The 24,431-nt window shown below is 30.9% G+C and overlaps 5 protein-coding genes across 9 annotated transcripts; 2 read left to right on the top strand and 3 right to left on the bottom strand.

The window, feature by feature from the left end:
- The first annotated feature begins 451 nt into the window (after nucleotides 1-451).
- Nucleotides 452-2,005, top strand: wrm1 (wurmchen 1). Of its 2 annotated transcripts, none has more exons than XM_070633811.1 (4): nucleotides 452-594; nucleotides 826-1,072; nucleotides 1,286-1,392; nucleotides 1,700-2,005. In XM_070633811.1, the coding sequence occupies exons 2-4, from the start codon at nucleotides 883-885 to the stop codon at nucleotides 1,865-1,867; spliced, it is 465 nt and encodes a 154-aa protein (XP_070489912.1). In that variant the 5' UTR covers nucleotides 452-594; nucleotides 826-882; the 3' UTR covers nucleotides 1,868-2,005. The 2 variants fall into 2 exon arrangements, with proteins under 2 accessions (XP_070489912.1, XP_070489922.1); XM_070633821.1 differs by lacking the exon at nucleotides 452-594 and adding an exon at nucleotides 709-732.
- Nucleotides 2,006-3,116: 1,111 nt separating this feature from the next.
- PAN3 (Poly(A) specific ribonuclease subunit PAN3) lies at nucleotides 3,117-9,757 on the bottom strand. Its single transcript, XM_070633799.1, has 15 exons — nucleotides 9,599-9,757; nucleotides 9,370-9,463; nucleotides 9,058-9,147; nucleotides 8,825-8,990; nucleotides 8,635-8,723; nucleotides 7,348-7,750; nucleotides 7,007-7,279; nucleotides 6,487-6,583; nucleotides 6,279-6,408; nucleotides 5,892-6,217; nucleotides 5,538-5,569; nucleotides 5,438-5,474; nucleotides 5,216-5,309; nucleotides 4,902-5,148; nucleotides 3,117-4,115 (listed from the first exon to the last, which is right to left on the bottom strand). Exons 2-14 carry the CDS (start codon nucleotides 9,412-9,414, stop codon nucleotides 5,041-5,043), a joined length of 1,890 nt encoding a protein of 629 aa, XP_070489900.1. The 5' UTR covers nucleotides 9,415-9,463; nucleotides 9,599-9,757; the 3' UTR covers nucleotides 3,117-4,115; nucleotides 4,902-5,040.
- Nucleotides 9,758-13,062: 3,305 nt separating this feature from the next.
- Nucleotides 13,063-17,782, bottom strand: DopEcR (G-protein coupled receptor DopEcR). 4 transcript variants are annotated; one of them, XM_070634613.1, is made up of 10 exons: nucleotides 17,390-17,782; nucleotides 16,942-17,167; nucleotides 15,838-16,019; nucleotides 15,664-15,768; nucleotides 15,015-15,109; nucleotides 14,898-14,937; nucleotides 14,590-14,784; nucleotides 14,412-14,517; nucleotides 14,203-14,301; nucleotides 13,063-14,127 (listed from the first exon to the last, which is right to left on the bottom strand). In XM_070634613.1, exons 3-10 carry the CDS (start codon nucleotides 15,956-15,958, stop codon nucleotides 13,905-13,907), a joined length of 984 nt encoding a protein of 327 aa, XP_070490714.1. In that variant the 5' UTR covers nucleotides 15,959-16,019; nucleotides 16,942-17,167; nucleotides 17,390-17,782; the 3' UTR covers nucleotides 13,063-13,904. The 4 variants fall into 4 exon arrangements, with proteins under 4 accessions (XP_070490714.1, XP_070490706.1, XP_070490721.1 ...); XM_070634605.1 differs by having other exon boundaries at nucleotides 16,942-17,782; XM_070634620.1 differs by lacking the exon at nucleotides 16,942-17,167.
- A 3,382-nt stretch (nucleotides 17,783-21,164) lies between these two features.
- Tctp (translationally controlled tumor protein) lies at nucleotides 21,165-23,174 on the top strand. The gene is made up of 3 exons (XM_070634436.1): nucleotides 21,165-21,318; nucleotides 21,963-22,218; nucleotides 22,480-23,174. The coding sequence occupies exons 1-3, from the start codon at nucleotides 21,291-21,293 to the stop codon at nucleotides 22,709-22,711; spliced, it is 516 nt and encodes a 171-aa protein (XP_070490537.1). The 5' UTR covers nucleotides 21,165-21,290; the 3' UTR covers nucleotides 22,712-23,174.
- On the bottom strand, nucleotides 23,158-24,249 carry EMC7 (ER membrane protein complex subunit 7). Its single transcript, XM_070634422.1, has 2 exons — nucleotides 23,830-24,249; nucleotides 23,158-23,605 (listed from the first exon to the last, which is right to left on the bottom strand). Exons 1-2 carry the CDS (start codon nucleotides 24,186-24,188, stop codon nucleotides 23,254-23,256), a joined length of 711 nt encoding a protein of 236 aa, XP_070490523.1. The 5' UTR covers nucleotides 24,189-24,249; the 3' UTR covers nucleotides 23,158-23,253.
- Between the last annotated feature and the right edge of the window lie 182 nt (nucleotides 24,250-24,431).

The following is a 24,431-nucleotide window of genomic DNA, read 5'->3' as shown; positions in this document are numbered from 1 at the left end:
TCTCATTCATGTTTTTTCACATAAAATTTTATTTTTATACACAATTTTAGCATTAAATTACCTTCTTGTGCTAGATTTTATTCAATACTTGATGTTTTACTTTGTTAATTTAATTCTTTCTTTCAAAATATCAAATTTTTCTTACGAAATATCTTTAGATGATTATACCTCCTATCAAGTGACGATATGAACTGCTCTTTTACATTCCGAAAAACAAACTTGGTCAACAGCGTACCAGATTTTGTTGTGTCTTGATACTTTTTATATTTTTAAAAAACATAATCGTTGCACATAATTACGTGCTGTTCTTAACGAATTTACTAAACTTACTTAATGCCAACGTAACATCTTCTCAGCACCACATGTCACATGCTAATTGATTATTTTCATTTCCGTTAGTTTACTTCCTCTAAGTCAATTAAAATTCAAAATATATGCTCAATATCCAGAAGTAACTAAAGAGAGTGTGGTGTAGAATACAAATTAAAAAGCTCAACAGTAAGTTGACTTAAAAACGGAGAGAATGAGAGAATCTAATGCTTAACGTTAGCTCATTTTTATTGTAAACGAAACAAGTCGGAGTTAAATTTTAAGGTGGGAAATTAAATTAATTATTTAGTCCTTAAATCATTGAAATTTGATTAATCTTTTGTTGTCACTGTTCAGATAACAAATTGATTTGTTGATCAACATTAAGGCTGACTTGAAATTTAATTTATAAATTGGAAATTAGTCAGTTAAAAGTTTGAGCCACACCTTAATTAGAAAATACAACAAAATAAACAAATTTTTTAACCAGTTTCATCTAAATTCTTTTCATTCAAGATTGTACAAGTGATGTAAAGAAGCTACAAGAACTGTTTGTAGCTGAGATTATTTAATATGTCAACAATCGAGGAACGCTCTGAATATTTACAGAATCCGTTTTTAACAAAACCAATCTACGGTGACTTTACATCGTTTTACATTACAATTGCAATTTGCACAGTTTTTGGCATCTTTTTGTTTGCTATAAATCTCATTTTTGGTTGCTGCTCACAGCACAAATCATATTGGAACGACAGATTTACAGGTGAGCAAGTGATTAAGAATTCTAAATATTTGAACAAGTGAAACCTGTTAAAAACGAATAATTTGACAGGTATATGGACTATGAGGAATTGGCAGATAATTATCATGCTAATTATCCTGCTGAATTATTAACTAAACTTAGTCTAGACACTGAACAGACTCAAAATTTTGTAATTAAAAATTGTTTATTTAAATATTGTTTATTATTTTGTAGGAAATCGTTGGATAGTAGCTCTTTGGACTGCAACAGCACATAAGCAGCCACCAATTGACTTGTCTGAACTTCAGGATATTGAAATTGAATATCCAAACACATATCCAGTAAGTATTGTGGCAGGTGTTGTGGTCAAAAAATTGACATCATGTCTCATTAAGTGCATTTGAACTATTAAGGTTGCTATGGAATCCATACATATGTGATTTAAATATTTGTGTTTACCTGGTAACCCACTTAATGGTTTATAATGTATAGGGCGTATGCTAAGTAATAAACATCATAACTCGGAGTCGACTTGGGTCAACTATTCCATACAAAATCCGAGTCGACTTTGAGCTGTGCTTAACATTCTGACTGAATAGAACAAAATAGAAATTTCCTGCATATTAATCCATCAATCTCAATTTACAGGGCGAAGTCGAAAGACTAGAAACACCAAGAAGCACACCAAAAGCAAGAAGAGCATTTGGTCATCAACAAGAACAGCAAATTTATCAATACTCAGCAGTTCATAAGCCAACAAGAGGAACTCATCAAGAAGAGTTTGTTGAATTACAGAAGCGTGAAAGTGAAATTTAAAGAAGCCATCCAAAATGTCAGTATTTCTTCTATATCCATTCGTTGCCTTCCTTGCAATGTTTGTCGTACTTGTCATCATGTTGATTCTCAAATTTGGTCCAGAATATTTGAATTTGAGAAATTATACATTGACTCATAGGAATCGTCAGGCTGGTGGAGCTTATTCTCAGCCTGTGCAGATTGCTTAAAAAGTCACTCAAATAATTTTTAAGTATTGAGTACATTCCAATAGATTAAATGTTTTGTAGAATCTCTGACAATCTCAGCAATGTAGTTTGTGCCTTAATATTTTTTTCATATACAATTTTTGTAAGGATTTACACAAGACAATTTTATTTTTGTACTTTGTAACGAATTCCGTCCTAAAAGAAAAATGCACTAATAATAAAGCTATGAATTAATTTTCATCATTTTTAAAACATTTATTGTTTTCATCACTTTTTTTGCGATTTTACAGAATCTTCTACAATCTTCAATTGATAATTTTTTTTTCAACTTGTTTTTCTTTACTTTTCTTGAATGAAAATTGTATAGAATTGTTTTCTCCTTACTTCTTATTGTATGTATTTTAATATATATTCTTCCAAAAATATTATTTTACTTATTAATTTATTTTTTTAATTTTTTTCATCTTGCATTTTTTTCATTTATATTTTTTTTCTTGTTTTTGAGAAGTGTAGTGTGTGTAATATGAACATAAAATACTACAATCGGTTTTGAAATTAAAAAATGAAAGATTGTCAACGGTAATGATGGTGAATTATTTTTATATTTTAAGTTCGGAGCTGTTTTTTGAAATTTGTCTTTGTTTGCGTTCTTCTGTGATACTTTTTGTAGTGTGACATGAGAGCAACAGTTGATGTCACAAAATTATAATACAACTTGTGTTACAACTGTATCGCTGCGGTTGAAAGAACTTGGAAAATGGAATTACTTAATAAATTTTGTCTTACGACTCGATCGCAACTGTTGCGGTGGCTTAATACATTTTCTCTTACGACTGCATTACAACTGTTACGAACACTTTGTGTATCGAGTGTATTGCAACTGTTGCAACTTACTGTTAACTTAATAAATTGTGTCTTACGACTGTATCGCAACTGTTGTGATAGCATAATACATTTTGTCTTACGACTGTATCGCAACTGTTGTGAGAACTTGGAAAAAGTTTTTCGAGTGTGTTACAACTTACTGTAACTTAATAAATTGTGTCTTACGACTGTATCGCAACTGTTGCGAAACAAATACTTAGAATGTTACATGACAAAAATGAAATATATTCAATAAAATCTGCAATGTTGCTTTTGAGACATTAATACATAGACTGCATCACAAATGATATGTGATAAGATCACAAAAATACAATTAACTGTCATGTCCTCTTTTAATTGATTCAATTTAATTAAATAAAATTATCTAGATCAAAGTTAACATATGTCGCATCTACAATACGTCTTCCCTTATCATTGTTATGATGTTAAATGTATACACAGAATATCACAAACATAGACAATTTCAAGAACAGCTCCATTTTAAGTACAATTGATTCCGAAAAATTAATACCAAATTGTTCACAAAATAAAAATTTTTTTTATCTTAACATAAGAAAACAAAACTAACGAAATCTCGTATTTCTGTACGTCTACTAATTTGTGCATTATGAACTTATCGTCGAAAAATAATATAGTAATAATAAAAATATTAATAATGTATAACTAAAGTCTTCAGAAATTTCTTTCAATTCACAATATTCATCTTGTTTGAAACCAATATCTTATCTTTTTTCGTTGAATTTTTAATTAAATTAAATGATTTCAATTTAATCAAATTTTATTTACTTTTTTTTTTAAATGATTTAATTTAAATTTTGTATTGTGTCTTTTCATCTCTCAAAATGAACTTAGTCTTTAAAAAAAATGAAATTAAAAAAGTCAAAAACCTGCCGATAGAATTTAATATAATAATGTATGTATATGCCAAATCTTACATAAATTTCAATTTAATATAGTAATAGAGCAAAAAAATCACTTCAGAAATCATCATTAACTATTAAAAACTTAATCTAATTAGATGCCTCATTTTCTATCATTTTTCATCCTTTTTTTTATCTGTTTTAATATATATAAAGTTTTTTTTTTATTAAAGAATTTATCATCTAGTCCTGAACTTTGAATAAGCTCAAAACTACATGCATGTGTGTAAGTTTTTCCATTTTCATTTGTAACTTTTAATAGTAACGATGCACTACCTAAAATGAAAAGTTAAATGGTTAGTGAATTTCAACAATTTAGAGTTTAACTAGTCAGTAGAACAGAGATTATGAATCAAAATCGATCAAAACCTATCAAAGTCAATGGATATAGATTTTACCAAATACATATCTTATGTATTTTTTTATTCAAATGTTAAAGGATATGGATCTCGAGACAATGAATCGTTATTTGCTTGAATTTCGATTTATAAGTTGGGTCTTGAATGTTTAAGTTGAGTTGAGAAATGAATCCAAATAGGAATCGTCCTAAGTCCTTAACTATTCTAAGTCTCTCAAGAATAAAGTAAACTTTCCCACAACTATGACCCGAGTAGGATTTGAACTAACGTCTTCCCAAATATCAGATTCTCTAACCTACTGAATTATCGAGAGTTGTAAGAGCGCTTGACAAAATGTAAATTTGAACTTTTTCTTCTATGATTTGGTCATGATACAGAACTTATTGTTGATTTGACCAAAGAATCCTATGCAACCAAAATGCTCAATATGTATTACATTGATATTCCTTATGGAACGTTAATGTATTATACATATGGAACAGTTGAATGAAAAGGAAGCCTTCGATAGAGATAGTGTTGCACTTAGTATTGGCAAACGGAAGCCAGCCATAGAGACAGCTTCAGAAAATATCTGTAGAGAGTCATGGATCACAATTGATCTGTTCGACCAGCGAAGTAAGTAAGTATCGTTGATTTGACCAAGCAGGTAATCCTAATCAAATCATGTTCTACTAACTTTACTTCAAAATAAACAATTCCTTACCTTGAGTTTAATGAATGAGACAGAGATCTGCTGAGAAATAAAAAATAGTTTTTTTGTTTTCCTTAAAAGAACTTATGTTCTAGAAGTAGTTTCATCATGGACAATCCCTTAGTTTGTATAAGTTATCTTCTATTATATCCTACACATTAAAAGATGTCAGCTCATTAAATGCTTGATCCAAACAATGCTTCAATTCGGCATAAGTAACGACTAAAACTGATTGCTCATCTCTACTCATTAATTGTACCTTAAATATAGAAGTAGTCATGAATTAGTAAAAGTGAAATTTTATCGAATAATAAATTCATGCTTACTTTTTCCATAGTACCAGCATCTAACTTATTAAGTGTGGAAACGATATGTGACATATCAAGCCATGGATTACCATCTTCCGTGACTGTATGGAACCTTTTTAATATGAATAATAAAAAATTTGTTTAATGTAAAGAAAATTCGTGTTACAGTTATAAAGTAAATTTCACTCAGGAAATTGTTCAACCTTGTCAGTCAGAATTCATCATAAGTAATGTACTTACAAATAGTCACGAAATAGTTTGAGCATATATCGATTGCCTTAAAGGATGAAAACGAGTCATAGTTAGTACTTATTTACTTATAATCATTCAAACAACAAACCTGTTTCAGACCATGTTACATCCATATGTAAGCTGTAAATAAATGAAAGGAAAGAAATCGAGAATTGATTAAATGGGTCAATGTAGGTGTAATGATGTAAAAGTAATGTTACTGCGATTGATCAATACTTTGATTTTATGAGATAATATGGAAAATGCTTTTTATGAAGGTATTTTTAATGTGTTAAGGCTTGGATTCTTATCTGACTTGTTAAATTTCGGTAAAGATAGCAGAATGGTGTCAAGTAGTCTGAGAATTTTTAGATTTCGATGATTTTTGCAAATTTGAAGATTTTTTGCAAATTTTGTTTTGAAAATTTCAAATCTCAAAAATCCGTTAAAAATTCATACTCACTCTCTTTCGTTAATCGTTCCTAACTTAACCAGCAATCTATACAATCGTCCATTCTCCATCTCCTTTAGCAGTTCATTCTCTTGCATGTCACAATGATTTTCCAGAAGCTCAAGATGCGTGTAGAATCGGGCGCCGATCTTCGGCATCACCTCTACAATTGATTTCACTTTATTAGGAGATAAAAGGTATGTTATTAAATTTTTTAAATCGGATGAATAATGTCTTGAGATGAGATCAATGCTGTGTTGTATTTGATTGCTATGAACCGATTGCAAGCATCTGCAACACAAAGCGATAATCAGCTTTCCAAGTGCCGTTAAGTCATCCTGAAAGATAGTATGAATTAAAGTTAATTATGGTCAATTAATCAGCAATGGAATTGCTTACTTGTTGATAATGATTAACTAGTTGAAATGGGTTCTGTTGATTTGAATCGAAAGTTATTATATCCGTTATTCCTACAAAACTAAATCGAAGTCGTTTGTCGTCTGTTATAATTTTTGTTGGATCTAATGTTCTGTGGATAATCATGAGAAAAAGTCCGTGAGAAATCATTCAACTGTAAAAAGTCTATGCGAAAGCAGAAATAAATTACCTGCATGCTAGATTGGCTTGATGAATTGCTCTTAATCCACAAGTAAGTTGTATAATAATGTTCCAAATTTCACTTTCCTGAAGTATCGGTCCATTTGCTGGAGAAACACAATGATTAATTACTTAATTGAAATAAATTCTGGTAAGTAACCCGAGCGGCACAGTAAAGTTTTTTGGGCACTGTCTCGGAGTCTTGTGTCAAAATGACTCGGTGCCATAAAGCAGAGCTTGAATTTGAATCGGATTTTGCATGAGAAATTCGACTTGAGTCGACTTGACTTCAAGCTTTGCCCTAAAGGTTCCGTAATGGGTCTTCTGGTCTGATTTGCCGCTAGGGTAGTCATTCATCAGGAAACGTTCGGAAATTACGTTACGGAATACAAATCAAGGTTCGTGATTTTCCTTACAAAACTTTTCAGTTCGGGGATGTAGACCCTATAATCCCTAGTTTCAGCATACCGTAATTGCCAAGCGTTCCCCAACTGACATCCATCACATAACAACATAAATCACCAACATACCTGTTCGTTGCAACGTATTCTTATGACTAAATGGTCTTGCATCGCCCGAAAATGCCGATCCAACAGACGGTGTATAGCCATTACTCGTTGGCGTAAAGTATTTCGATAATAGCGTCTGCGATCCGGCATGATAGTCATAAACTAATATTAGTGAATTATCGCCAAAGGCTTTTGTTGTGAATACTTCACGAAGAGCAACGCAATTTGGATGCGAGAATTTTTTCCATATATCTATAACTTGCATCATTAATTTCACAGACTGAATCCTGAAGCCTACAAAAGGAATAAAGAGTTTGTTATGAGAATGTTATTCAATAAATAGAATTAATGTATAGACATACTATGTAATCTCCTTAAACAATATTTAATTCCTGTTGAACTATGTATTGCCTTATATGTAGAAGAAGGTACTGGTAAATTTGAAGAAGCCTCCAATAAAGATAATGAATGATAATTATCAACTTCTATTGGTAAGTTGGAAGAATTCTCAACATTATTTGCAATTTCATTTTTTAATAGTAGACTGTTGCGTAAATCTTCTGACATAAAGTATGTTGATGATAGGAAGGACTTTGTTGTTTGTTGTACATGTGAATTAGTTGTTGTGGAAGATATTGGCGCTGGAGTGTACATATAACCGTCAGTCATTGATGTCATAGAATATGGAAGTGGCAATGTCTCTTCATTTTGATATGAAGTTGGTTGCTCTTGTGGATAAAAATACGTTGTGCCTCCGACATTTTCCTAAAAAACGGATGAGCAAGCAGAAAAAAAGGAAAGGAAAAATTACTTTTTTTTATTTTTTGCAAAGCTTGAATTTCCTTCAAGCGAAGGTGTGTATATGTGCGTGGGAGTTGACATAAAATGCTATGTAAGTAGGGCTAATAAGTTACATATTTCAAAATAAAAATGTAGGCCGTTGACGGTGTGTACTCAGCTGTCTAATTTATAAATCTCTAAGGATTTAGATAATATGAATTCTGATTTTATTTATAGGCATGCTTATAAGTCATGGACTAATTGACAATTTAAGAGACTCTCGTTTGTTTGGGATTATTTACTAAAATTCTCATTTACTGTAAATGAGTAGAAGATGTGAATGTGGCAGATTTGTAATTTTTTTGTGTTTGCCAACGTCTATGTCTATAAAGCCACGTCAAAAGGTGTAAAAAAAATCAGAAAATGGAACAAAAGTTGATAGACAGCCAAACTTTGTGATCAGAATTAAACGACACACGATTGAAATTTTATAGCACTAGATGCAATATTGACTATACACTTAGTAACTTTGTACAAATTTACACAGAGATTATCAATAAAAGTCATAAACAATATTTGATAATAAGCAAGTAACTTGTGGCTTATTCTTGTTATTCTTTTTGACAAAATCAGCTGATTTAAGCTTAAATTTATTGGGGTCGATGTAACATGCACACGTTTCGTATAAAGTTCATGTATAGTATCCACAAAAAAATATTATTCAGGTCAGTGCCCAGAGATTATTAGTCCATGACCCAATATCATTAATATCAGCTGTTTATAGCCACACACAACCACACATAAATTTTTTTATGGTTTTTTGGATTAACCCAAATTTGTGGTTCCCCCATTAAGTAGTGTCTGCTCACCTGATGTATGTTAGTAGCTGAGAAAATTGTCGGTGGCGATCCATCTTGAGGTGCAATTTTCTGTGGGGAATCACGCAAGTAATTTCGATCTAGAATATTTTATAGGAAGTAGAAAGAAGACATAAAAATATTATTATAAAGTCACGACTGCAAATCTAGTTTAATTAATGAATATTAATGAATTAATTACGATTTGAGTTGTTTTTAATAGGGGTTATTGAATAGGAAGTTGATGCGTAGTTCTTAGTCGGGGTAGCATTTTGTCCATTAACAATTGATGTGTTATTGTAAGTAGTATTGTAGAAACTAGGTGATGATGTTGAGTTAAGCCGAGAAGGAGGAATAAATTCAGACACCTAGAATTGATTTTTTGATTCTTTTATACTTTATGTCCCACAAATTAATTAGTTTTTGTACACAAACCTGTGATTTCTTATTGAAAGAAACTGGCGATTCAATACTGTTTTGCTGTAGACTACTACTATAAGTGTTTGTCGCTAGATTAGGATTTCCCTAGAATGATGAAAATAAGGTTTGAAAAATTTCCATTTGAAAAGTTCAAGAAACTTTTTTGATTTTTTTGCTTTTTCATTTAATTTACGCACAGAAAAAGAAAAATTTCATTTTTGGTTAAAAGACGCAGGAAATGTTCAGGAAAGAGCAAAAAAGAATATTTTTTTTGTGTATATGCTTAACAAAAGAATATATAACTGTGAATTTTCACTTCGCACTTACCATATACCCGATATCATTAGAAATTCCATTCGCATAAAACTCCATCCTTTTATTAGAATTTTTAATAATATTTTCCTTGCTGATTATATCATTGCTATAAGTATCAAATTAACAGTTTTTTAGTTCAATATTGCCAATTAAATATTGAAAATAAATTTTTATATTTTGTTTGCATGAACTTCAATTTTTCTTAACAAGGTCAAAAACAATTTTAATTTAATCTTTTCACCTTTTTACTTATTAAAAGTTTCTTCTTCTTCAACTTCTTAATCCGATTAATCGCAAGATACTTTAATATATGCGCCTCAATTTGTTTAATTTTACGTTTAAAACCTTAATTTCTAAAAAATAAAGGATGAAAAAGAAATAATATATATACAACTGTTTTCATATGCTTGTGTTAGTTTGCCCTAGTAGCAATGCGTGCTAGACATGTTAAGCTCTAATGATTTGGATAAATCTTGCTGGATTTAACTTAAATCTTGTTTGTTTGAATTGGAATTTAAACTCACCTTTTACTTGATTTATTGTTAAGACGTAGTATGATGATTGATTATGATGTTTGGGACTTTATAAGCTTAATTTTAGAAACAATTCGAGTTAATTGATGACAAAGTCTTATCTGATGCAAGAATTATTAATAGAAGTACGATATCTTGTAGTAATAACAATTGTACAGTAGAATTGCAGCAATAATCTTTGGTTATCATGTCATAAACTCGAGCAGCACATTCCATTGAAATAAACTTTGTAGATTTAGTACAGGAGCCGGTGTCTTAAAAAAACATCTTTTACTTTATAAGAGAATTCGATACTGTAGGGAATGGGTTAATAAAATTCACAAAGAACTAACGCCGGCTTGACCTACATTTTTCGCATTCTTTCAAGGGTTAGACACTAACAATATTTCGTTAGAATTTAAGAAAATCTGAATTTTTGCGATAATGTCTGATTCTGGCCTTATCCATCTCATGTGTTTTCCAGGTAACACGGGGTTGATGTAGACTTAGTTAATAATAGGCTGCAATTCTAGTCCATTTTAAAGTTTCGAACCAATGATCGCGTGTCGGTAATGCAGTGTTTTGGAATCAGATTAAGAAAAATTGAAGAAAAAAATGTTATTTTCAGTTTTGAAAAATTTCCAATAAAATTCATAAAAAAAGAGAATAAAACTCCACTAAAACTTCACTAAAAAGATAGAAACTCGAGCGTCAAGATGTGGCGAAGCGCATTTTTGAAATTAACTCAAAACTCAATTCAATTCGATATGCTTTTAAACTCAAATTCAATTTCCAACTCAATTTTAAAAATTAATTTAAATCCTTTTGATAAATGAATTCAATTCAAATTCATTTTTAAACTCAATTTTCATTGTGAGTTTAAAATTAAATTCACATTTTGAGTTTTAAGTTGCGAGTTAAATCATCAAACTCTCACAACCAAAGAGGTTGATCAGAGGCTGTTGATGGAAAATGTGTAGCATTTGGTATTGACAGTTTGCAATGGGCACCCACCGATTGAGTTAGTTTTAGACGCCAACTGAGAGAAACCATGGATCACAGATGATCTGTCCGATCAGTGAAGTAAGTAAGTAAGTAAGAGAGCCGTGATGGCACCGTAACGGCTGTTTTTAGTCTATTTTCACAGAGAAAAATGAAATTTGCCACTCAAAAGAGAAATCCGAAATTTGTAAAACTGAAAACATATTAAATATGAAATTTGACCAGAATAAAAATACTTGAAAAGCTTTTTTATCTTAAAAATAATTTTGAAAATGTATTGTTTACAATTTTTAACTAATTTTTTTTTCATTTATATATAAACCTTATGAACATTAAAATGAATTAATAAGTAAATCATTTGTGCCAACAAGTGACATATTCAATTATGTTGAGATTGAGAAGATGTACAAATTAATTATTTAAATTTTACAAAAAGAATTGTTCTATAAATTAATAAGAGAGAGATCATACAAATTGATTTAGTAATTTTTCCTAGAAAACAATAAATTAAAATTTTTTTAAATTAATTGATGCATTTTTTTATAATTTTCGGATAGGATTGAATTTTACATCATTTTTTTTTGTATCTTTTGGTAGGCCTTGCGGAAAGAAATGTATCGTCAATCGAGTCGACGTTACGAAAAAACTTATGAAAAAACTTGAAGAATCGCTAAATTTTCACTTTTCACTATCGATATTTTTTTTTGTTTTTATAGAATACATCATTAAGTAGTAATTTGACTTCAAAAAATTAATTTTACAACCTAATTTACTTTGTTTTTCGAACCATTTATAACGCTATTTACAATTATTTAATAATTTTTTTGTCTCATTTTTTTCACTTATTTTTTCATCAAAATTCAACGATAATAATTCATTTTGAAGTACTACAATGTGATCCTGTTTTTGTCATCATCTTTAAAATTTCAAAAAATGTTATTATGATGGCTCTAAATTTACTAATAGATTGTTTTTTTTTTATTATTGGAAATTTAAACTGACTCTCTCGGGCTTTTTTTATTATTTTATTATTAAAAACTTTGTCAAAAAGCTTGTCTCGTAATAAATATGATTTTTTTTCTATATAAATTGCAATGTGCTTTAAAAGTTAATGTTTTTAAAAGCTTTTCCAATTAGAGTTAAAAGATTGAAAAATAACAAAAAAAAATCTCAATTTTTTAGATATTCAAAATTGCTTTATAATTAGTTAATTAATTTTTTTGAAAGAGTCAGCCTAACTTTATCAATACGTTGTATCATCAATAACCGAGGCAGTATTTTGTATCTATTGTAGAAGACTTATGCCTGAACATTACTAAACATCATTCATGTTTTATGTGATTAGGTGAACGAGTTGATTTAAACATTTATATTTAGTAGAAACTACGCAAGCAAAAATTTTACTTTTTCTTAATACTTTTGATTGCTCATGTTGCATGTTTTCTAATTATTAAAGTTTTTTTTATATATATTTCTTATAAGTTCTCACTCATTTAAGAGAATTTTTTCTTTGTCATGACTTTTAAAATATTTTTCGACGGTAATTTTTTAATTTTTTTTTTTTACTTTAAATTCCCTTTTTCTTTGAAATTTTTCTTAGAGTTTTTGAGCATAAAAATAAATGTCTAAAAAAATTATTTGATCGACCTCATTGGAGTAGATGATAATGAACTTTAAACTCCTTTTTTGATTGACCTCACCCGAATTGCACATGTCAGTTAATCGATCTGAAATCCTGTATCATGCCGCTATGACTCTGGTACGAGGCTGGTATAACTATGTCACCAGGTCAGTATGACATTGGCACCAGACCGATATTTCTCTGGTACTAGGCGGTATGATCTGGGACCACTCAAGTTTTGAATCAGACACCAGGCAGGTATGACTCGGGCACCAGACCGGTATGACTCTGACACCAGGTCGACATGACTCGGACACCTGGCCGGTTTGACTCTGGTACCTTGCCGGTATGACTCTGGCACGATGCTGGATTTTAATCGAATCCTTAACATAGTCAGTGTTACATCGGTCTGGGGTCGGATTTTTGATCAATTAGCCGATTTGTGCTATTCGGGCTAATAACAGAATCATTCATAAATGACGTACAATATTCAGAAACGGGAGTCTGAGGTAGGATTTCCCCAAGTCTCGATTTTGACGAATCTCGAAACTCTATAGTGAAGTCCCCCAGTAATTTTTCGAAGTCTCGATCATGAAAAATCTCGAAATTCGATAGCGAAGTCCTCCTGAGTGGATAATTTGACGTAATATCCATTTAATAACTAGATTAGTTGACCGTTGATCTAGTAATTAAGTAGACATTTTGTCAAATTGTCCATTCGGGTTGGCCTTGGTCTCGAGAACCCTTACTCTGAGGCTATGTAACATTCCATACAGAACAACTTGTAGTAGTATGAAGCATGAACGTCATTTATGAATGATCCTGATAACTATCTCGTTTAAAATCACCTGATTTCCATAATATTCAAGAAATTTATGTTAAATTAAACTTATTCGGCAGTTCTAGCTGTTTAAAATCTCCAAACATTATTGCAAGCTCGTGTGACGTTTATTATTAAGCTATCCGCAAGCTATCCGACTAGATTAGTTATTCTAATGCTCACTAATATTATAGGCCTGCAAGTGCTCCGACTAGATACTTCATCCATTTTGATTAATTAATTGAGATATGAAGTACTTTTGGGGATTGTTTACTGATGACACTGACTCATTAATGATAATTTAATTAACTTTTTTTTATCATAAAACGATAAAATCCGAAAGTTTTGAGATGTATTGAATCACGAAGCTTGTATCATAATGAAACATCCCCAAAAGCTTCAAAAATCTAATCCTGAATGAGAACGACAGTAGTAATCCACTCGAATGAGATCGTCAAAATTATGTTATTGTTGCTGCATGTTGCTGTATATTCATATATGTATGTAGAGTGATGCTTTTTTGTGATTTTTTTTTTGCTTTGTGTTATTTTGCATGTTTTTATAATCAATTTTAAAGTGTAGAATAATGGAATTAATCATCTGGATCTAGTCCTAATATTTCAGCTTGTAATCTACCCTGTGTTCTACAACAAATTGTAAGGAAAAATATACGAAGTGCCAATCGGAATTGCGGCGACATTAAGGACATAATTATTATCTTCCAGAATGAATTGAATACTCCTATCCAAACAGCTCCGAACAGGATTATAGAATCATCGATATTAACACCTGTAATTTCCTGATAGATTCGTATTCTAAAATGCAACATAAAAAGACATTGACCTAATTATAAAACAGCCTTGGACAATTATTTTGCATCTGATGCTTACCCAACGTATGGACTCCAACTTAATGCAAAAAGAAATACTAAAATGAAAGACATCACATGACTTGGATTAGCGAGGTTTTCTGCGAGTGCTGTTGCATACCTAAAATGAATAGAGAATAGCATAAATTATTAAGCCATAGAGGAATAGAATAAATTATTTCCGAGGACAACATGCGTCAAATGACCTAATCTAATTTTATTATCACTTACTCTTTATCATGAATCGGCACTCCACTCTTAATTTTACGCATCATTGAAAAAATATATCCATAATTATATACGATCGATATTATACTCGGACCGAGTACAAGAATCGCTGCAATTGCAATTGAAATAAGAGACAATCATAAAAAATGCAATAAATTCACATAGACGTATAGACTACTACCTAAAGTGACAGAGTATGCAGCCATATCATGCCAATTCGGTGTACAAATGTATGCATTCTTATCGAAATTTGGATGTGCTTCAGTCCATAGACTCGGACAACATAACATCGCTGCTGATATCCATGTAAAACACATCCAACATTGACATCTCGTTTTCGTCTGAACGGTGTCATATCTTAAAGGCTTACGTACAGCTGTAAATAACAAAAACAAAAGGGAAATAATGTTATTAAAAATTTAAAAAGTCCATTCAATCCATCTCTTTCACTCATAATACAGAAAAAAGAAAAAAAAAAACTTTACTGACCTAAGTATCTGTCGACAGAAATCCACATGAAGGTAAACATCTGTGGGAATAATATATGAAATTTATGTGGCCTATTAATGTCATTACGTTTATAAATATTAGAAATGATGAACTTACGGATATTGAAAAGAGTGTAATTTCTACATATCCTGTGACTCGACATGCTAAATGTCCGTACACCCATGTGTCTTGTTCTTTAAAACCTGGTTCAGCTATGTTGATAGAGGTAGAAGAGAATAAAGATTTATGTGATTAATAATTGAGTTTATGGCTTGATGCAGTGCTGCTGAAACTTTTGTGTGTCTTTGAATGTTTGGACGATTGTCGCAATCCCGAACAGCACACTGTAATTGCTGTGGTACCGATGAGTCTCCGTATTTGTGAACGTAATATTGGTGAATTATGGGTTTTGACGCTTTGTGTCACTCGGGAATAAGCTTGAGACATGAAACTGACTTGACGGTACCATGATGACGCATTTTAACCAATTTTTTGGTGAATAAAGCGGTTTACCACATTGTGCCGCTCGGGAATAAGGACATAACTTGAATGGTGTTGCTGTATCTACAGATTAACATCATTAAGCAGGAAATGTCACAAAAGAGCTTTCAACAAGCACATCCCATCAATTTTCAAATGACTCGTCCTTTTCTTAGTCCAAAGACACACAGTTTCAAGTTTCGAGTAGCACAAGCTTTCAGCACCGATGCATGATTAAGTTTTATCAATAAATAATCAAGTCGATATCCAATTAAGTTCGTAGTACCTGATTGAATAGCCGGATAGATGGAAAGAGGAACAATCACAAGACCACAAATCAAATCCGCAAATGCCAGCGATAGAAGATAAATGTTAATAACCTCTTGAGGTCCTGTAAGTATAAATTATAATTAATTTATGATTATGATCAGTATATGGATATAATATATTGATTACTCACCCCTAAAGTTGATAAATGTAGCAATCACGATTAGATTCGATAATATGATAATGACACCCAAGATGAAAATCAAAGAAGCCTGAGTGAGTGCCTCTAAGTTTTCATTAAATAAGTGTTGCATGTTATCCAAAGAGGGCTTATAATGATGTTTCTTGTTTTCCTATTTCATTTTTATTTGAATACTAGATGCCAGCATGAAAAAAACAATTTATGAGAGACATGGGAGAAGGAAAAGGAAGAAAAATCGAATTAAATTTACATCCAAATGATATTTGAATTTAAATTATATGTCTCTATGTAGGTATGTATAGCTATATAAAAAAACAGACAACACGCTTTATATTTTTTATGTGGCAAGTGTCCAAAATCATTGCAAAATCATGTAAATTTTTGTCATTCAAATATTCGATCATGCAAATTATTATAAAAAAAAAAAAAATGAAAATTCGAAGAGATTTAAAAGTAATTAAAATAAATCAAGTTCATTGGAAATGATTCTCGCAAGGCGACTTTTAACAAAATATAATTTCTGAATTGAGGAATGATGGCACAAACCGATTTTTAAATCTGAATTGTACATAAACTGAACTTTCGAGCCTTGAAAAATTGTTCCTAGAGAAAAATCGATAAAGCTACGTACATACTATATTATTTTTTTTTCTTTCCTTTTTTTTACAAATTAAAAACAAAGTCATATCATTCCTTCGTCATTGAAATTGAAAGCACACACAACATGACAACCTTAACTTTAACTTTTAATTAAAAGAAATGAATTCTTCATGAAAGTAAAGTCACTGTGCACAACTGTATATTTATTGTTATTCATGATGGGAGGTGTAAACATTAATCCTTGCTTAACATTAAACCTTGATTTCATGTATATTCGCTAACATGAATTTTCACAATGATATATTCCAGAAATTCATCAAATCATTCAGTTCTTGTTTATGGAAATTGCACAGAATTCTTTTGTATATTTACATTTTTATCACTCATTTATTCCACTCAATTTTCATTTCTTTTTTTTTCTTTTCTCTTAATCACAACAAAAAATGAAAGAAGAAAAATTGAATTTTTTTTTCCTTCTCTTTTTTCCATCTTCACCTTGTTTTAAATTATTTATGGCAATCCACAACATTTGCGAGAGATACTTTAATGATTACGAGTAGGAAAAGGAAGACTTTATAACTTTTTACAACAATCACTGATCATCAAAAACGCTTGTAACTCATTTAACAAAAATTTTTTAATTCGTTCTTAACAAAAGCTGTTGATGAAAACTATATTTTCTTTCGAAAAATATAGTAGTTCTTGTGCGCATGATCCTTTGCTGATAGAAAAAACGTTTGTGTAGATTCAAAATTTTCGACTTTCACTTATCACAACGGGATATGCCATGAATTTTTATTAAATAATAAACTTTTAATATAAAATCAACTCTTTTTTCATTTTTAATGACAAATATTAATATGAACACCTATTTCTGGATATATATCTCTGCTCAATAGACTTTTTTTCATATAAAAATACACAAGAAATGAGAAATTCTCACTCAATTTTTAGCGCATTTTCTCTTTGTCGCATGGGACTTTTTATTCATTTTTGCCGACTGGATGAATCAGTCTTGTTTATCAGATTAATTATTTAAAGTGCTGCGGACATTATTTGATGATTAATTTCAGCTTTGTCACTGTTGTGAAATTAAAACCTTGCTTCCTACGATTATCAATCAAAATATTTCCCAATTCTTCTTCTTATGTTTCGAAAGTATTATTGTCTTATAGAGATTAGGGTATTTTCGTCGAGTTTATAATCTTCAAAGCTAAATTTTCGACGACAGATGTATTGAAGATTTAGAAATGAAGTTATAAACACGCGAAAATAATCCGAGATGTTTATGTTTGCTTTGATGTGTTTTCCTCAAAAATCAATTTGCAAAAGAACTAAAAATAGAAAATTCACTGGTTTTTATCCGAGTCAAAAAGAGATGCAAAGAGAATTGAGAGATGCGAAGGCAAATTCGTGAGAAGCAAATTTTTTTCAAATTTTAAATGACAGTTTATGTTAAAGTCCCCTAATAAATCAACAATAAGAGAGTAATTAACGATCAGCAGCTAGTGAGCAATAAAAAATACTCAAAATATCAAGTTCTTTTAAGAAATGCGCACAGAAACCCAGATCGAAACAAATATTTTGAGCGATTCTCACTGATTTTGAGTCAAAAGAAAAAGAGAAGAGAATTATGACTTAGTGTACGTACGCCATGTGTGAGAATATATTTTACTTATAAAATTGTTGTGCAAAATATAATTCCATTCATTTATTAGCAGCGACTGTGTGATGAAAGATAATATTTGAGAGAGTCCTACACTCTATTACTAAAAATAATTGTATTACTTTGTGTTGTGTTGTTATCAAGTGAATTTATTTTTTGAGTTTGATTTACTGCGAGCCAAAAGTAGATCAACTGATATAGGAAAATTTGTTAGTCTATTTTTCACATCTTGACGGGAACCAAAAAAAAAAAGAGATGGAAAAAGAAGTGTTGATAAAATATGAAAGTGGAAATGAGGATGACGAAATCGCGGGACTTTGCAAGTTGTGGACGGAAAATTTACACAATTTTGATGAGCGTAAATTAGAGCAGCATGCAAGCACCCTGGTCAATGACATTTCTAAATTTAGATTCGACTTTACAACAAATTCACAAAAATTTTCAAATTATGGCGCAAAGTTCATTGAAATTATGAAATCACACGAAAATTTAGCTGATGTAATAATTGATGTTTATTGGATTCATAAATATACATTCTCAAATCTCATGTTAGACGATGACATCGGAATGTACGAAAAATATTTTTATGAGTTAATTTTAGATACATCAACAAAATCAGCTGATGAGAAAATTTCACATGATGTAGATGCCGGCTTAATAGGAGATGTTTTGACTCAGGAATATTTAGCTGCACGCTATGTGATGAACAATTTACAATTTACAGCCGGCATATTAAATTACATTCTGGTTGATGAAAAGTATAGAAATATAAGAAACTTTATGGATTCCATATTGAAACATGAAGACATTCCAGTTGATGCATTTGATGAACTAATTGATGCTTTTGAGAAGTCAACAATAAGTCTGCATAATTGCATTTCTGAGAATCAAATATTCCTTCTATCATTCCTACTCTCAAATGTAATTAACAGACTAGATCCAAAAACACTGAAACATGTACTCGAATCAAAAGATTCCAATGACAACAATCTCTTCCAATTAGCATGCGAGAAAAGAATAAAGTTTGTAATTGAAGAGTTATGGAGTCTAATACAAAAGGCTTTTGAAACGGATGAGAAGCAAATTGAAAAATATTTACGGAACAAAAATAAGTATGACAAAAATGCTTTTATGCAGGCATTTGAGATGCCCACAAAATATACAAATATTGACTATGCGAATGAGATTAAGAACCGAACAAGTTTGATGAATTATTATAGAAATCCCGGACCATTGGAACTGGAAATGTACAACTTTGAAAGTTCATTAAATCTTCTGTTGGATATTGCTAAGCATAACATTTCTGACAAAACCAAAAAGTCTCTAATTTTGTGTCACAATCGTAAGTCTGAGAGATGTTACGATACTTATGAATACAGCAAGGATTTCCGAGAATTTCGTCATGACTTCCTACAACTTCGATACTATTGCATTACTAGAATCACGACGAACTATGCTACGACAAACATGAACATTGTGAGACAAATTTATCAGACTTTAAGACGCTATATTGATCAATTCATGTACAAGCAATGTGATAATGAAGAAGCAATTGTCGCATTGTACCAAAAATTATCATTCGACACATTCCTTGGTGATTTCTTTAAAGTCTTTGTGCTGAATAACTTTTCAGAATCTTTGACCAAAATCAATACTGTTGAAGGTCTGGAAACGTTCATTGGCATTGTTAAGAAAACTCTTCCTCATATCGAATATCACAAAATTCTCTTAAATCCTGGTGATGATGGAAATAATGCATTACAGACTATAATTCTTACAAGGAATTTGGACATGTTCAGAGTCATTTGGTTGTCATTCGATCAAGGCAATAAGTCAGTTGCGAACTGGATTATTGGAAATAATATGGATAAAGTTAATTCACTGTATCTTGTGATCTACACTCACCAAATTGAGATGCTTCAAATAATGTTGGAATACTTCTCATCAGCCTTAGAAGAAGAGCACATCATGTACATTTTAGAAAATACTCGAAAGGCAAACTACAAATTTTTGGACATTGCTGTTCTATTCTACGATCAAAAGATCTTCGATTTAATAATGGATTTCCTACAAACTCATTTATCAGCTTCCAGTTTGAAGACATTAGTTGGTGAAGGCATAATCACACAAGCAGTGTCTAAATGGCAGGAAAGTGCACTGACAAAAGTCCTTTACTTCTTGGAAGGCATTTTTGATGAAAATGAGATTAAGGCATTCCTATTTAATAAGAATTGGGAAGGTCAAACTGCTTTTCATGTAGCATCCAAAAATCGGAACTTGACTCAACTGCAGAATCTTTGCAAATTCGCTCATTACTACCTGACTAAGGAAGACTTTATTGAAATTATTAAGGCTAAGGATAATAGCGAGTATTCACTGTAAGTAAATTTTTGGGTTAATTTATTGAATAAAATTAATATTTCTTATATCCAACAGACTCGCAAATGATCAGATTGCTGACGATGTGCTGTTTAATGAACTTCCAAAGCTGTCAAATTTCTATTCAACATATCCGGTTTACGAGTGGGTCTCCATAGTTAATCTTGAATTTCCCGAAAATGCCTTATCAATCGGAACTGATAATGACGGTAATCCATTAGTTATCGCAAAAGTGTACCAAAATAATGAAGATAGGAAGGAGTTTGAAGTTGTTGCGATATCAAAAAGTTCAGATATTAACTTTGATAATACATTTGTTGATGTAAGTCATGCGTTTATTACTAAGTATGCACATTTTCTTATAAATTTAAATTTTAGGTATTAAATGGAAGAGGATTAGCCTGGTTCCCAAAAAGCAATGACAGCATATCACCGATAATCATCGAGTCTAATGAACCGTCATATATTGCCAAAATTGGCAATGAAATCAAATTAATTAGCATGCATTCAACTGGAGAATATGAAATATTATGTACAAATGACCAAAAACTCCTTCAAATTGATGATAACAATCAGTACATATTCGTAAAAGCTAATTAATATCAAGTTTAAAATGCATGCCAAATCGCTAGAAAATAACGGTCACAAATTTTTTGAAAAAATAAAACGGTTAAACTATTTTTGAAAACCTGAAAAAAAAATCTACTACGTTAACTAAAAGTCTAGGTTAATTCCTTTTTTTGAAACAATTTAATAGAAGACATCGTTCGTGTCGAAGATCTATCAATAAACTGACAAGATGAGGATTTACAAGGATATTTTCACTGGTAAGTAGTTAATTATAGTATAAACAACTAGGGGCATATGGAGTACAGTGATATTTTATGGATTTTTGGGCAAAAATGACAATTTAAAATTTTTTGCCACATCCTTCCATATTCTCGCTCTTACTTCCACGAATGCATTCTAGGTTAATGCATATATTAAAAAGTGTTCAGTTTGTTGCTCAAAACGTGATAAATTCATTATCTGAGCTAATTTTAATGAATTTGGTTCATTTTCGTGGTTCTTTCCATAAAATTTCCCACATAACTTAAAATCATGTAAAAATAGTCGAGATCCAACGCTATGTAGTGTGAAAGGCTACTGACGCCATTTTGGCATAGCCATGCAGTGAAATATCCATTTAAAGTATCGTTTTATAAAGTATTTATGGATTTGCAGCATAGAAAAAAAATCATGTAAAACATAACCTCAAAATTTTATGTGCAGAAAAAATGCACCAAAATGAGTCAGTAAGGTGTCAATGTACTTTCCATCGCACACTAGTTGCTAATTATAGTCTATATGACTCATATAGCTAATAAAAAATACATCCAGTGAGTTATAAGAATTTTCCAGAAAAAGAAAATTTTTATGATTCGTATGAGACCTAAAATGACATTTTCTACAATTTTTCTTTGTCTTACAGGTGACGAAATGTTCTCAGACACCTACAAAATCAAGTTAGAAAAAGAAGTCCTCTATGAGGTTTATGGTAAATTGGAGACACGAAAGATCGGTGATGTTCAAATTGATGGAGCCAATCCAAGTGCGGAAGAAGCCGATGAAGGAACAGACGAAGCAGTTGAATCTGGTGTCGATATTGTCTTAAATCACCGTTTATGTGAAACTGGATTCGCTGATAAGAAACAATTCACTGTCTACCTTAAAGATTATATGAAGAAGTAAGTACCGTTATATTTATATTGCAAATCTGCACATATGGCAATTCTAGGCATGAGTGGATATTTAAAATATGAATATTGGCTCTCCAAAGATGTTGCTAGATTAATATTGTTCTTTAAACCATGGTTATTATCCTTAATTAATGATAGAATCATGACCTGTCTTTTCATACATTATCGCACTTACTTTTGCGCATTTAAAATTGATTACGTGACATGAACTTTTTCATTAATCGAATGATTATTTTATAAATTTTCTAGAGTCGTAGCAAAATTAGAGGAAAAATCACCAGACCAAGTTGATGTCTTCAAAAAGAACATAAATGATGTAATGAAGGATATTCTCACACGTTTCAAAGATCTTCAATTCTTCACAGGCGAATCAATGGACGCCGAGGGTATGATTGCTATGATGGAATATCGTGATGTCGATGGAGTTTCAACACCTATTTTGATGTGCTTTAAACATGGCTTGGATGAAGAAAAATTCTAAATAAATCAAAAATCTTACCAAAATTTTTGCTTCCAGCAAAGCCTACTTCTATCTACTTTTTATACACATTCAAAAAATCATCCATCATTCATAATTTATTCATATCTTTTTTTTCTGATTTAAAATGTATGTTTTTTTTTGATTAATTAATTTACGTTGCTTCTTTCCCTCTAACGCGACACTAGATAATCGAAGAAAAAAAACTATTGTTTTATTATAAATGATTACGTTATGATTATTACTCTATATTATTGTAAAAGTTAACTAAAAGATGTTTTATACTCATATAATCATTATCATGGAGAGAACAGCGTTGCTGCTTATATGCAAATTTGTTTCTTGAAAGGATTCTGCAAGACATGGAAAGAAAGTAAATCAATTTTTTATTCAATGAAACGAAAAAAAAAAAATAAATTTGTAAGAAACGGTAAACAATTTTTGAGCTGTTTCATTTTACATAAAATTTCTGTTCCTTTATTTATTTAAATTAGATTGTTCTTATTACAGAAAAATGACTCAATATAACTTAATAATGTCATAAATTAGTTATTATTGCTACGCTTTTTATTCTTCGACCTTTCCGATTGAGATGGTTGAGGCTTTGGTGCTGGTGTACCTCCACCTAAGAATTTTGAAAGCATTTCGCTCATGTCTGGCATTTCACTGCCTAATCCAGGCAATTGCATGTTTTCGAGCTCTTTCTTAGCCTCTGGATCATTCATAATCTTTGGTAACAATACGAGTAAGACTAAAGGCAATACCATCATCAAGACCATTGGTGAGAATAAGAAGTCTGTGATTTTCCATTGTTCTCGCTGTTGGAAATATCTGAATGTTGTCATTGCTTTCAACTTTAATGGATATGGAAGCTGAATTACTTGAGATGGTTGAATGCTGGAAGAAAAAGAATTAAAATGTCATTAATGTCTAGTCTACAAATCTTTGTGTCGCGACACGTGACATGTATCGTATCACATGTAAGAATTCAACGACTAATTAGATTTTGAATTATTTTTTCCGAAACTTTTCAGCATAAAATTCAAAAACTTTCTGGCCGTTAGAAACATATCCTACAAAATATTATATCAAATCATTAACAAATCAATTGTAATACTTACTGTGATACTTTTCTTGCACGGAACTTGCCCTTGTTATTGATTTCAACTCTAACAGCCTCATATACGTAGTCTGCATTTTGAACTTCCAATATGAAGCTTCCGGAAGGCACTTTATTGATCACGAAGCTGCCATCACTCTTAAGGAATCCTTTGAATATGCCAGAATTGCCTGTATGCAACAGAATGTCTGTATTTTGGACCCAATTCTTGTAATTTTCATCACTTGCTAATTCTGGTGCAAATACTTTTCCTTCAATTTGATATTCATTGGAATTACTTTCCTCGATTTCTGTGTCTTGTGAATATGTCTTGCTGACGCAGATAAATGAGATCAGAACGATTATTAAGATATTTTTCATTTTTCACTAATTTTATTCTTTACAAAAAATTATCGAATGGAATGAGTTAAAAAGCCTGCTGAGTCATATATTTTTAATGCGCATCAACTGATAAGAAAGTTTAAATTAAATACGTTAATTGCAACTAACACAAACAGACAATTCATTAATACCTGTCGAACAATGAAATACTGTTGTGAAAGTTTTAGGTAGATTAAGTTTCCCAATTTTGAAGTTAATATCAAAACAGACAAAACTACTCGT

The sequence above is a fragment of the Chironomus tepperi genome, unplaced genomic scaffold (assembly GCF_022539635.2).
Source record: "Chironomus tepperi strain 1889 unplaced genomic scaffold, CSIRO-AGI_Ctep_v1 contig_9, whole genome shotgun sequence".
Taxonomy (NCBI): Eukaryota; Metazoa; Arthropoda; class Insecta; order Diptera; family Chironomidae; genus Chironomus; species Chironomus tepperi.
Note: the sequence above shows the minus strand (reverse complement) of the source record. Positions and strands in the feature narration are given on the sequence as shown.